This window comes from Hemitrygon akajei, chromosome 4, assembly GCF_048418815.1.
Source record: "Hemitrygon akajei chromosome 4, sHemAka1.3, whole genome shotgun sequence".
Lineage (NCBI taxonomy): Eukaryota > Metazoa > Chordata > Chondrichthyes > Myliobatiformes > Dasyatidae > Hemitrygon > Hemitrygon akajei.
Genome location: NC_133127.1, coordinates 139,068,865 through 139,083,433, shown reverse-complemented (window position 1 = coordinate 139,083,433; position 14,569 = coordinate 139,068,865). Strand labels below are relative to the sequence as shown.

General features: G+C 39.8%; 2 protein-coding genes across 4 annotated transcripts in view; one reads left to right on the top strand and one right to left on the bottom strand.

Moving 5' to 3' along the window:
- The window catches only part of LOC140726700 (ankyrin repeat domain-containing protein 42-like), a 39,486-nt gene extending 32,853 nt beyond the window's left edge, over nucleotides 1-6,633 (top strand). Inside the window, exon 12 of the mRNA XM_073043441.1 lies at nucleotides 2,689-6,633. Coding sequence (XP_072899542.1) covers nucleotides 2,689-2,883 — 195 coding nt within the window. The 3' untranslated portion in view covers nucleotides 2,884-6,633. The remainder of the gene's footprint in view (nucleotides 1-2,688) is intronic.
- A 3,777-nt stretch (nucleotides 6,634-10,410) lies between these two features.
- Nucleotides 10,411-14,569, bottom strand: part of ccdc90b (coiled-coil domain containing 90B) — a 43,115-nt gene continuing 38,956 nt past the window's right edge. For all 3 annotated transcript variants that reach the window (XM_073043444.1, XM_073043445.1, XM_073043446.1), the window contains one exon: nucleotides 10,411-12,974. In XM_073043444.1, coding sequence (XP_072899545.1) covers nucleotides 12,916-12,974 — 59 coding nt within the window. In that variant the 3' untranslated portion in view covers nucleotides 10,411-12,915. The remainder of the gene's footprint in view (nucleotides 12,975-14,569) is intronic.

Genomic DNA, 14,569 nt, shown 5'->3' with positions numbered 1-14,569 from the left:
CCCTTTTCAATGGCTGTGCGGAACAGTCCATGATCCAAGCCTTCCCTGGTAATGCTCCCCAATTCTTCCTGTGCTACATCGACGACTGCATTGGTGCTGCTTCATGCGCCCATGCTGAGCTTGTCAATTTCATCAGCTTTGCCTCCAACTTTCACCCTGTCGTTAAATTCACTTGTTCCATTTATGTTCCCTCCCTTCCCTTTCTCAACCTCTCTGATTTCATCTCTGAAGACAAACTGTCTACTGACAACTTTTATGAACCTACTGATTTCCACGGCTATCTTGATTATACCTCTTCCCATCCTGTCTTCTCTAGAATATTCTCTAGGCATGTTTATTTAATTTGTTAAGGAGTTGTGAAATGAATGGAGAGTAGTGCGATCATTACTGGACATCCTGGTTCTGAACTTGTGATGGAAGGAACATGTAGTGACGAAGCTGATGATAGTTAGGCCTAGGACATCACTTTAAGGGATCCTTGAGCGATGTCTTTGGGCTAAGGTAATTGACCTCCAACACCCACATGACTCGATGTACAAGTTCAGCCAGTGTTTTCTCAATGCCTATTGTTACTAGGGCCACCAACCACACTACCATACTCTTCCCATCTATTTTTGCCTTCATTGTCTTTTTGTTTGTGACGGTCTCTATTATTGTCCTCTTGCTCTCCCATATATTTATGACGTCTTTAGGATTTCCATTATTTCATTTCTTTATGCCTTCTCTTTGTAAATTTCAACTCCCGCACAGTCCATGTTTCTCTAAATCTTTTGCTGTATCAATACCTGGTAAAATTCCAATTATCACCAGACCTCTGCTTTACTAAGGTGAGAAATACCTACCGTTGCTTGCCCAGACTGCATTTTGGTAACTAGAATCACTTAGATGACCTCCTCCTACCTGTATACAGGCAGAGGCTAAAGAGCAAGGCTTCTGAGATGAGGACAACTGAGAGGTGGTCTTGGGAGGCAGAGGAGCGATTATGGGATGGCTTTGAGTCAGTGGACTGGGCCATGTTCAAGCACTCAGCTGGAGATCTTAATGCAGGGATGGCCAACCTATGGCGCATGTGCCAAAAGTGGCACATTGGATGATTAGAAGTGGCGCATTGCACCCAGTGATAATAATAAAAAAGTAAGCCTACTCATGCAAAAAGTATTAACCAAAAACCGATTTGCAGAAAAAAAAATCTAACAGGAATTCAAGTAGCTTAGAGCTAGAAATGGGTTTTACTGAGAATAAATCTAAAACTTAGCAATTATTTTTTAGCAATTTTATTATTTCGTGCACATCTTTTGGCGAATGTTATCTTTCACATTAATCTGTTTTCAATTCTAAAAAAACATTCAATGAGTCAAACTAGGAAAGAAGGACTTTTGTTCTGCAGTCGTTCCATAACTGTTCAATACATGTCTGATACTTGTTTGATCCTGAGGCGCCAGGCGTCTGCACCAGCGGTGCACCGCAGGTTTTTGCCAGTCAGTTTACAATTGACACTCGTGTGCTATGGAGTTGTGCTTTGTTCGTCCTTTGTGAACATTTGCAGTTCTGTACTTTTCGAAAATTAAGCTTTGTTTTTAAATTCAGTTACCCATCACAATGCAAAAGAAAAGCAGAAAGTGATAGTAAGCGTAAATTCAATGAACAGTGGGAAAATGAGTTCTTATTTATAGTGGGTCTGTCAGGAAAACCGTTGTGCATCGTTTGTGAAAACACTTTCTCACATAATAGAAGACATGATCTTAATAGACACTATAAAACACAACATCAGACTGAAATAGAAGGAAAACTGAAGCTAGTGCTTGGATCTGAGTTATGAAAAGAATATGTGATTAAGAAAAAGGAAGAAATCAAAAGACAAAATATATTTGTTAAAAGTCTTGTTAAGGTAAGTAATGTTTATCTTGTTTTTATATTAAATCAATATATCATGTAAAATACTAAATAATATCTACATTAACATATTTTTACAAGAATTGAATGGGGGTACAGGAGTTGTATGGCGCATCTGAACTCGTGTGAAAAAATTGACGCACGGAATGTAAAAGGTTGGCCACCCCTGTCTTAATGGATACACAGTGGTTGTAACAAACTTCATTGAAACAGCTGTAGATGAGCGTGTCCCACTAGATCATTGAGTCTTAATCAATCGCATGCCCTGGATGAACCATGAGATCTGAAATCTGCTAAGGGCCAGATCAGAGGCATTCAAGTCTGGAGACCAAGAAAGCAACAAGAGGTGCAGGTATGGTCTCTGGAAAGCCATCTTACAGGTGAAGTGGAAATTCTGGACCAAACTGGAATTGACAAGGGATGCTCGACAGCTGTGGCAGGGCTTGAATGTTATCACCTCCAACAAATTTAAATCAAGTGAGATGAGTGAGCTTCACTTCCAGATGAGCTCAATGCCTTCTGTGCTCACTTTGACCACTAGAACTAATGGTCTGATTTTAAGGACTCTTTATCTCATTATTGCTATTTATTTATATTTGCATTTGCAGTTTTTTGTCTTCTGCACTCTGGTTGATCATGATTATATTCTATAGATTTGCTGAGTATACCCTCAAGAAAATCTGTTGATGAGTTCTTTGTCTTTACTTTCTTCACCAATATTTATTAGAAATGATCATTACAAATTATACCATGTTATCTATGTCCAGCTTGAATCATTTCCTTTTGCTTCTGTAGGAAGAAAATTTTGAAGAACCATTTAAAGGGAGAAAAGCATTAAAGAATAAACAGATGCTGAGCAGTGGAGGCGTGTTTGTGCGATGCATTCCTGATAGGAGCGGCTTAAACCACAGACAGCAACACCCCAGCAAGCACTCCCCTTCCACCCAATTATCTTCCATAGGCTCGAGGTTATCGTCAACTCCAGATTAAAGGCTGGATTAAATTACACCCTATTTTTCACCTCAGAAATGACTAAATCCTGAATTTTACCATGGCTTGGATAATTTATATTAGAGTTTAAAAATAATTGAAGCATTATTTCTGTGTCAGGCTACACAATTGTTGTGTGAACATAATGAGTCAGCACTGTGAATTGTGGTAAATATTAACTTTTCAATTTGGATACAGAATAAATGGCGTAATTTCAGATTTATATATGCATAATATAACAATGATGAAAATAGCTAAATCTACACTTTTACCAATTTAATGATCATATCTACTGTAATGTTTTACTTCATAACTTCAATGCTGCAATTTTAAATGCATCTTCAAAATATTCTGTTTGGGCTGAATGTTTCTGGTTGGTTCTCATGTACAGATTCTACTGGTAAGATGAGGAAACAAACAGGGAGAATGGATACAAGGAAGAGTAAAAGTGCAGCAATGGGGGAGGAAGAGATGGAGAAGGGAGAATGAAGGGGTCTTGGGAGGAGAACTGAAAGAGGAATATTGTGACGCTTTCATAGTCACAATATTAACGTTTTTAGAAAGAGACGCAGGTGCCTTGTACCCTAACTGCAGACAGCTCGAGACAGAAGGGATTGCTTTAACAGTCACCTCAGGGACTGATCCATGAACTCAGCTGGCTGAGGGTGCGGAGGAAAATTATGCAACAGGTAAGGTTACACAAACAGGTTAAATATGTACCGGTAATTGGAAATTCAGAACTTTTAATCTGTTCTACAGTGACACCTGTTGACCAGTACTTGCTTCTGCATGCAGTCTCAGAGTCTCAGAGAAGCCCTTGAGATTTGCTGAGGCTGTTCAAAATCAAATTTTAACACTGACACCTTCAGGACTAGCACTTACAGTGGCATGCAAAAGTTTGGGCACCCCTGGTCAAAATTTCTGTACTGTGAATAGCTAAGCGAGTAAAAGATGTCCTGATTTCCAAAAGGCATTAAGTTAAAGATGACACATTTCTTTAATATTTTAAGCAAGATTACTTTTTTATTTCCATTTTTTTACAGTTTCAAAATAACACAAAAGGAAAAGAGCCTGAAGCAAAAGTTTGGGCACCCTGCATGGTCAGTACTTAGTAACACCCCCTTTGGCAAGTATCACAGCTTGTAAACACTTTCTGTAGCCAGCTAAGAGTCTTTCAATTCTTGTTTGGGGGAGTTTTGCCCATTTTTCCTTGCAAAAGGCTTCTAGTTCTGTGAGATTCTTGGGCCGTCTTGCATGCACTGCTCTTTGAGGTCTATCCAGATTTTCAATGTCGGGGGACTGTGAGGCCCATGGCAAAACCTTCAGCTTGCGCCTTTTGAGGTAGTCCATTGTGGATTTTGAGGTGTGTTTAAGATCATTATCCTTTTGTAGAAGCCATCCTCTTTTCATTGTCAGCTTTTTTTTCAGACAGTGTGATGTTTGCTTCCAGAATTTGCTGGTATTTAATTGAATTCATTCTTCCCTCTACCAGTGAAATGTTCCTCGTGCCACTGGCTGCAACACAAGCTCAAAGCATGATCAATCCACTCCTGTGCATAACAGTTGGAGAGGTGTTCTTTTCATGAAATTCTGCACCCTTTTTTCTCCAAACATACCTTTGCTCATTGCAGCCAAAAAGTTCTATTTTAACTTCATCAATCCACAGTACTTGTTTCCAAAATGCACCAGGCTTATTTAGATGTTCCTTTGCAAACTTCTGATGCTGAATTTTGTGGTGAGGACACTGGAAAGGTTTTCTTCTGATGACTCTTCCATGAAGGTCATATTTGTGCAGGTGTTGCTGCACAGTAGAACAGTGCACCACCACTCCGGAGTCTGCTAAATCTTCCTGAAGGTCTTTTGCAATCAGACAGGGGGTTTTGATTGGCCTTTCTAGCAATCCTACGAGCAGTTCTCTCAGTAAGTTTTCTTGGTCTTCCAGACCTCAACTTGACCTCCACCATTCCTGTTAACTGCCATTTCTTAATTACATTACAAACGGAGGAAACAGCTACCTGAAAATGCTTTGCTATCTTCTTATAGCCTTCTCCTGCTTTGTGGGCATCGTTTATTTTAATTTTCAGAGTGTTAGGCAGCTGCTGATTGTTGAGACAAGGTTTGAGGGGTCAGGGTGTTTATAAAGCTTTGAAATTTGCATCACCTGGCCTTTCCTAACGATGACTGTGAACAAGCCATAGCCCTAACAAGCTAATTAAGGTCTGAGACCTTGGTAAAAGTTATCTGAGAGCTCAAATCTCTTGGGGTGCCCAAACTTTTGCATGGTGCTCCTTTCCTTTTTTTCCACTCTAAAATTGTACAAAACAAAAATAATACACTAATCTTGCTTAAAATGTTGAAAAGAATGTTTCATCTTTAACTTTATGACTTTTGGAGATCAGTTCATCTTCTACTCACTTAACTATTCACAATAACAAATTTTGACCGGGGTGCCCGAATATTTGCATGCCACTAAGTACAGAACCAAGTGCATCTGGAGTGGGACAGAATCTTACAATCTTTTGGCATAGGTAAAATTTCTAGCAATAAATCACATATATTGACAATTTTCCAAAAGCTGTCTGTGAGGGACAATAAAGAGAGGGATTGAAAAAGAATATTCTATTGAATGAATGATTATTCTGTTAGTCAGTTGAGGAGCAGGGGCATGCTTTTTCCACAAGCTGATAATCCAGGTCATGAGTTAATGCAGCTCTTGTGAAAGCTATTCTACTTTAACTAATTCCAAATTATAATTTTAGACACAAACATTGGCAATACATTTATTTACAGCCTAAGTTATTTTAAGATGCTACCAAACAACAAGTACTATGGTGTCCTTATTTAAAACATAGTGTATGGTTGCCAGAGTTCTAGGCCTCATATGGAGCCAGTGATCATTAATGGAGAATGTGTGGAGCAGGTTAAGACCTACAAGTATCTGGGAGTACAGTTAGACGAGAAGCTAGACTGGACTGCCAACACAGATGCCTTGTGCAGGAAGGCACAGAGTCGACTGTACTTCCTTAGAAGGTTGGCGTCATTCAATGTCTGTAGTGAGATGCTGAAGATGTTCTATAGGTCAGTTGTGGAGAGCGCCCTCTTCTTTGTGGTGGCGTGTTGGGGAGGAAGCATTAAGAAGAGGGACGCCTCATGTCTTAATAAGCTGGTAAGGAAGGCGGGCTCTGTCGTGGGCAAAGTACTGGAGAGTATAACATCGGTAGCAGAGCGAAGGGAGCTGAGTAGGCTACGGTCAATTATGGAAAACCCTGAACATCCTCTACATAGCACCATCCAGAGACAGAGAAGCAGTTTCAGTGACAGGTTGCTATCGATGCAATGCTCCTCAGACAGGATGAAGAGATCAATACTCCCCATTGCCATTCGGCTTTACAATTCAACCGCCAGGAGTAAGATATGTTAAAGTGCCGGGGTTAGGACTCAATGTATTTAAGTAAACTACTTAAGAACTTTTTAAAAGCTATTATTAATGCTTTTTGAGAGGGTGATTTTAGATGCATATCATATTTTTACTGAGTTAAGTATTGTATGTAATTAGTTTTGCTACAATAAGTGTATGGGACATTGGAAAAAATGTTGAATTTCCCCATGGGGATGAATAAAGTATCTATCTACTTATTTGACGGGATAATTAGACAAATTTTTAAAGTCCTTACCAGTTCAGAGATTCTTTAGCAATCTGCTTTTGAACTATTAACTCTACTTTTTATTAAATAAACACACCTTTATGGATATTATGTTGGCATTGTTTATTTATTTTTTGTATCTAGAAGCTTGCTCTAATTTCTTCCACATACCTGTATTAATGTTATGCATTTTACAACAGAGATACGCTTTTCATTAGGATCAGCTTTTAGGATGTCTGTTCCAAATACACTCAGAGACCAGTTTATTAGGTACACTTTCTCATTTAATGCAAATATCTAACCAGCCAATCACATCGCAGCAACTCAATGCATAAAAGCATGCAGATATGGTCAAGAGGTTCTGTTGTTCAGACCAAGCTTCAGAATAGGGAAGAAATGTGACCTAAGTGACTTTGACCATGGAATGATTGTTGGTGCCAAACAGAGGATTTTGACAATCTTTAGAAACTGCTGATACCTGGGAATTTTACAGAGAATGTTGTGAAAAAATAAAGCATCCAGTGAGGGGCAGTTCTGTGAGTGAAAATGACTTGTTAATGAGAGAGGTCAAAGGAGAATGGCCAGACTAGTTCAAGCTGACAGGAAGATGGCAGTAACCACGTGTTATAACAGTGGTGCGCAGAAGAGCATCTCTGAATTCACAACACATTAAACCTTGAAGTGCATGGCCAGCAGCAGCAGAAGTCCAAGAATGTACTCCCGGAGGCCACTTTTAGGTACAGGAGCTACCTAATAAAGTTGCTACTGACTGTACAGACCATTGCATATTGGAGTACGAGAGGCTTCAGTTCCAAGAAAAGCTTAAAAAATTTCAAAGAAAAATGTTCTTCCCTCTTTAAGATATGATAAAACTTAAAGGAAATTATTGTTGCATGAAATATAATTTAAAATCCAAAAAATGCATTAAAAATAGTGCAAAATACAGATGTGCAATGAAAGCATATACCGGTACTTTATACTTCAAGAGGAGGATTTGTAGAGTCTTAAGCCACAGGGAGAAAGGATCTCCTGTGACATTCAGTGGAATCAGTCTGTTACTAAAGGTTCTCTGCTTGTCCCATATGTCATGGAGGGGATGAGAGGGATTGTCCATAATGTTTTGTGGCTTCTGCCCCATCCTCCTCTCAGACACAACCACCAGGGAATCCAGTTCCACCCCCAGAGCAGAACCAGCCTTCCCGATGAGCTTATCGATCTTCTTGTGTCAGCTGCTCTCACCCTGCTGCCCCAGCAGACCACAGCATAGAACAGAATACTAGCCACCACTGAGTCGTAGAACATCTGCAGCACAGTACTACAGACATTGCATCACTGGAGCCTCCCCAGGAAGTACACTTGGCTCTGTCCCTTTTTGTACTGAGCCTGTAATTTTAGTCCAGTCCAATTTATCGTCCAAGTGAGTTCCCAGGTGTTCGTAGTCCGAGACGATTTCCACATCCGTTCCTTTGATAGAGATGGGAATGCCGGGTGTTTTCACCTTCCTGAAGCCCACCACCAACTCCTTGGTCTTAGTGATGTTAAGGTGATTCACCCCACACCCCTCAATAAAGTTGTACACCACTCTCCTGTACTCAGCCTCTTGACCCCGGCTGATACAGCTCACAATGCCCAATCATCTGAAAACTCCTGCAGGTGTTAGGACTCTTGAGTTGTATCTGAACTCCGAGGTGTGGATGGGGGACAGGACAGTCCCCTGAGGTGCCCCTGTGCTGCTAACCAGAGTGTTTGATACACAGCTCTGCAGTCTCACGACTGGACAGATAGTCTGCAATCCAGGACACTAGTGGAGCATCCACCTGCATCTCTGTGAGCTTACTCCCTAGTAACATAGGTTGTATGGTGTTTAAAGCACTTTCAGTTCTTTGTTAGAATCTCTAGATAATTTTTATATGAGTTATATATTTATAAGCTTGTTTGCAACTTTGTAGGAAGAGTTTTAAAATGAATTATGGCTCTGATATTGGGCAGGTATTTTTGAAGGTGTATATATGCAGTAAGACTCCAGAAAAGCTACTTTACATCCTGACCACTGGCATTCGTTTTTTTTTGCTTTTATCAGGCCAATTGTCTGAACACAGAAAAAACACCACCTTTGTTTCCAAATGAAGTCACTGAACAGATCCCAAACAAGAGAAAATCTGCAGATGCTGGAAATCCGAGCAACACACACAAATTGCTGGAGGAACTCAGCAGGCCAGGCAGCATCTATGGAAAAGAGTACAGCTGACATTTTGGTCCGAAACCCTTCGGCAGGACTGTGTGTGTTATGTTAAACAGATCCAACCAGTTCATTTGTTTACGTGTACTTTCCCCACAAACTTTGGTTCTGTCAAGTCACAGAAAAATTTGCAAGTAAAATACTGCAGCAACCTTAAATCCAAAATAAAAACAATAAAAGGTGGAAAACACAAGAAAGGCTGCAGATGCTGGAAATCCAGAGCGATACAAACTGCTGGAGGAACTCAGCAGGCCAGGCAACATCTATGGAAATAAATAAACAGCCAATGTTTAAGGCAGAGACCCTTCATCAGGACTGAGAAGGAAAGGGGAAGATGCCAGAATAAAGATGTGGGGGGAGGGGAAAGAGGCTAGCTGGAAGGTGGTAAGTGAAGCCAAGTGGGAGGGGAAGGTCAAGGGCTGGAGAAGAAAGAATCTGAAAGGAGAGGGGAGCAGACCGTAGGAGAAAGGGAAGGAGGAGAGGACCCAGGGAAAAGTAATAGGCAGATGAGAAGTAAAAGGATGAAATACTTGGCAAATCAGGCAGCATCTAATGAGTGAGCTAAACAGATTTTCAGGTCGGGCACCCTGAGGGGAAAGGCTATTGACCTGAAGTATTAATTCTATTTCTCTCTCCACAGATTGAATTTTTTCAGAGTGTTTCCACCACTTTCAAATCTCACTAGAAAAAAATTCTCCAATCAAGTTTATGTGTTGGTTAAAAGAGATCAAGTATGCACAAGGCTGCTCTGTTTAACTATCTCAAACAACACAGCTTTCCACACAGGAACAGGGTAAACTGCATGCCAGTAGACCATTGGGATGATCTGTTTACCCAGCCTTGGTTTCCAGGGCAACTGGATGTGACCCATGGGTTATATGTCGTGCCAGCCTGGCCTACAGCTTGCCTGGATTGAAAAGTGATAGACCCTACATAGTATAACTAACAGGTGGCAGGGAAAATCAAGATAGCCCTGAAATAAAATCCACTCATATACTGAAATACTCATGTGATGACATTGATACACTTGAGCTTACAGTATTATATAAAAACTACTTGGTAAGCCTGTGATGTAGAGCCACCTGGTGGTAAGGCAGTAGAACTGTAATGTCCAATCACAACAGGGCAAGCCAGCAGTCGCAGCATTGAAAATCCTATCACTGCACATAAGTACAATGGATATCAAAGTTAATTTGAATGGAAGGATGTTACAGAGATAACGTATGGGTTTTCAAAGGTGGGGAGTTCCAGTGACTAGCCACGCACACAGCCTTACAGAATATAAATGTATATTTCTTCATTGTTTCTGAATTTGGCTGCAACACCAATGCTGATAAACTAGGATTGAATACATTAGCAAATGTGTTATGGCAGGCAGCCAATATTCCTCAAAGTTGAGAACTGAAACCATAATTATGTGTTTATATCCTAGGACATAGTGGAAAATGAATGAGAATCATGTGTGAATGTGTTACAAACCATCTCCATAGGTATAATGGCAATGACCTAAATCTCGTTATGAGAGTTTACGTACTGAGACGGAATTTACTTTGTCTATAAATGTTACAGCACACAGCTGCTCTTAGGTTCATTCATAATAATGCAAAACCATGCAACTTCAGTAAACATCTTAACAGCAGCAAATTTGAATGGAAATTCCTGTTAAATATTTGTTCTTGAATTTAGTACAGTGCACATTTTAGAACATTTTAAAGGAATATGTTGTGAAGCACTTCAGTTTATACAGTACACTATTTTTGCAAATAAAATCCCAGGAGAGAAAGCATCACAAACAATGAGAGGCAGGTGCAGAGGAACAAGGATTCTGGGAGATGTAGTGAAGAGCTTTGATGAACGCTGATCTGTGATAACTTTTCTTCATTAGCCTGAGCTCTTTAGACCTTCAGATCAATTTGAGTGAAGCTGCCTACCATTGGTCCTTGCTGAATAGAAATAAATTACATGAAAGAAATTCAGCTTCATTATGATCCTTGAGACAAGTTCATTCAAACAGGTTAAGTTGAAAATACAGAAATGCAAAAGGAGGCATTAGTAGTTTCTGTCAATCAATTGTAACAGTGGAGGCAAGGAAGCATTCAAATGTGTACTTTTCGTAAAAGAGTCTAATTAACACAATTTTGTCAGTTCCTGCCTTGGAGTGTCCAGACAATATAGCTTATCTTAGCTAGGACTGTTGTGTCATTTACAGGTCATTCTATGCCATTCTATGCACATTCACTGCACTGTCCAAATGAATAGAAATAGTGGCAGACCTGGAAATTGTGGTCTTCAATTGCTTCCTTTAATTCTTCTTCAGAGTCTGGTTTTCCTGACATTTACTATGTAAAAGGACGTGTTCAAAAGCAGCATTTATCTTGGGTGTCAAAAGTAAACGTAGTGATATGACTAACAAGAAAATCTGCAGATCCTGGGTATCTGAGCAACACACGCCTGTAATGTGCTGCAAATCTCAATGTTCTGTGTTCACACACAAAATCCTGCAGGAACTCAGCATCTAGGAAAAGAGTACAGTCAACGTTTCAGGCCGAAACTCTTCGGCAGGACTCGGTGGTATGACTGAAATACCTTCTCCACAGTGAGATGAAGATGAATCTCAGAGTTTTATACACACTTTGATAATAAAATGAGCCTTTGAAATAATTATTCCAGAAGATATTTACCGTGATAGTTTCTCCACAAACATTACTGACTTTGTTCTAAACTGTCCATTCTCTGAAGAATACAGTTTAATTGTTGCCATTTCTCAAGAGTATTACAAGTCCATTTAATAAACAAATGTCTTGCAGCAAGATAACTGGTTGTTTCAACCCATGCTGTAGTCGTTTCCATGGTTACATGGCAACTGTTGCTACATACTGGCCTATCCGTTCTTGTTATTTTCTAGTACTTTTGAAACAAAATACAAAAAAAAAATTTCTAGCTTCAGCATCACAGCTGTGCAAGATAAAACATACACAAATACCAAGGTATCCAGCCTTAATACAGCACCCACTATGCTCAACACATTTATAAGCACTTAAATAAGCTACAAAAAAAATACAATCTTGTGACAACAGCCCACTTGGGTCAGGCAACATGTTATTAATATGCAAAAACTTCACCCAGGACTTTAAAATCAGAAGTGGCAATTGTAGTATAATATAGGGAAGTGCATAGTCATGCACTTTGTCACAAGGTATAAAGGTGTGGACTATTTTCTAAATGGGAAGAAAATTCTAAATTCACAGGTGTAGAGGGAATTGGGAGTTGTCATGCAGGATTCCCTACAGGTCATCTTCCAGGATGAGTTGGCAGTAAGAAAGACAAATGCAATGTTAGCATTCATTTTGAAAATACTAAAATATGAAAGCAAGGATATAATGTTTAGGCTTTATAAGGCATTGTTTGGACCGCACGTGAGCAGTTTTGGATCCCTTATCTAAAAAAAAAGATGTGCTGGCATTGGAGAAGGTCCAGCAGAAGATCATGAGAATAATCCCAGGAATGTACGGTTTAACACATCAGCAGTGTCTGATGGCTCTGAGCACGCACTTGTTGAAGTTTAGGTGAATGTTTTTGAAACCTATGAAATATTGAAAGGTCTGGATAAAGTGGATGTGGAGAGGATGTTTCCTATAGTGGGGGAAGTCTAGGACTAGAGGGCACAGCCTTAGGATTGAAAGACATCCAAATTGAATAAAGATGAGGAAAAACTTCTTTAGCCAGAGGGTGGTGAATCTGTGGAATTCATTGCCAGAAACAACTGTGCACTGGGTATAGTTAAGGTGGAGGTTGATAGGTTCTTGATTAGTCACTGCATCAAAAGGCTGCAGGGAGAAGGCAGGAGAAGGATGGTGGAATGGCGAAGCAGACTTAACGAGCCAAATGGCCAAATTCTGCTCTGATACCTTACGGTCTTCACAGTGAGAGAGATTTGTACTCCACTGTTTTGGAATGGTCTGTAAGAACAATAATAATACTCCACTGATACCTCCTCAAATTACTGCAACTGAACAATTATGATCTCTGATGATCTCTCCCAGTCGAGGAATAATCCTAATGTATTATCGGGAATTTTTCAGGATGATTGTGAAGGGATCCATTTCAAGAATTTCTTCCGAGTCATAGCTGAAGGTCACATCTCATCTTCTATTTTTGCCACAAGCGATAAAATCCCAAGGCTATTGCTAGGCACGTGAAGACAGATGCTGAAGAAATTATAAAGGAAAAAGAAACAATTCAGTATATTTACATTTTTCTTTTAACTCCAAGTCATGTTATTTCAGATGGATGGATGGATGAAGTTTAAATGCATACTTAACTGACAGTGTTGGACGGGGTGAGAACACTGATAAACAATTTCACTAACATTAGAGCATATTATGTTTTGCTGTCTTTGATACTGTCACTGATTCCATAAATGAGAAACTGTGGAACCCTCATGAATCTGGTTACCCACAGGAACTTACACTTCACATTTGCAAACCACTACATTAATCAATGGGTCGAAGACAGAATCACTCTTAGTGAAAACTTGGTTTTAAACAGGGATATGCCATTGCCCAACATGTTATCAATCTTGCAGACACAAGGGACTGCAGTTCCTGGAATCTGCACCAACAAACAGTCTGCTGGAGGAACCCAGCCGCCATGCAGCATCTGTAGGAGAACAGGAATTATCAATGTTTGGGATTGAAACCCCCACCCAGCAGGTCTGACGTTGCATGAATTCCTCCAGCTGACTGGTGCTCGAGACTCCAGCATTTGATGATTGCAGGTCAGGCACCATGTGGAGTTCACCACAATATTGCATTTCATTTCCAAAGCACTTACTGCACGAGAATCAGAACCTACGGTGACTTCATTTCGGGACCAAGAGTAACCCAAGATGAGTAGCTGAACTACAATATGCAGGTATTACTTGTGCCTGAGTACGTTCAGAGGCCAAAGTCCACACCCTTGGTAAATATTTTACTGAAGTTTACACTCAATGCTTAAAGACAGAGGCAACTCGTGTTAAGTGGCTGTAAAAGATTTTGGAAAAAGTGAACTCTGGAAGTTTCAATCAAGTCGAAGACTACAGCACAAAACTTGTCCTTTTAACCTGCAATGCCCAACCCTTTATACAGGGAAGGGTTAGATTACAAATCTGCTTCAGTTGTGGGGTGCACATGCAATTGCAAATTGGTAAATTAAAATTCAAAACAATTTATTATTTTAATAGCTGGTTTATTCTGTTGGTTTGTCAATCTAATGCTGATGATTGTAGTAAAAGGTTTTAGTTGCATGTCAAACTATCACAACATTACTTGGTGTTCTGAACCAATGCATGGGAAACTAATATTTGAATTTTGTCACCACACATTTAATAAAAGTTTGGAAATGCATTGGCAACCTCAAGAAGTATCCCAACCTGATAAAATAATAGCCTAGGTGATATAGATTAGATTATCTTTAATCTATAAATATAATCTTCAGAATATAGAATATGGATATTTTATATATTAAAGATAAATATTGCAGCACAAAGGTCGAAGAAATTTGTTGGCCAGAAAGACCTACAGCCTAAAAATCAGTGAATTTGAATGAAGCTTAGGAGGATGGTGGCGCCTAACGGCGATTCTTTTGCTTGCACCTTCAGAAACAGCTCTATTTCTATCTTTGATGTCTCTTTTTTTCCCTTTCAAGGTTCTTTTGAAGACCCTGACCTGGAGTTACACGCTGACTTTGGTTCTTTGCAGAAATGGGGCCTGCTCTCGGGGCCTCACGACCGGATGCTTTTTGATATGCCAAGGATGCGGCC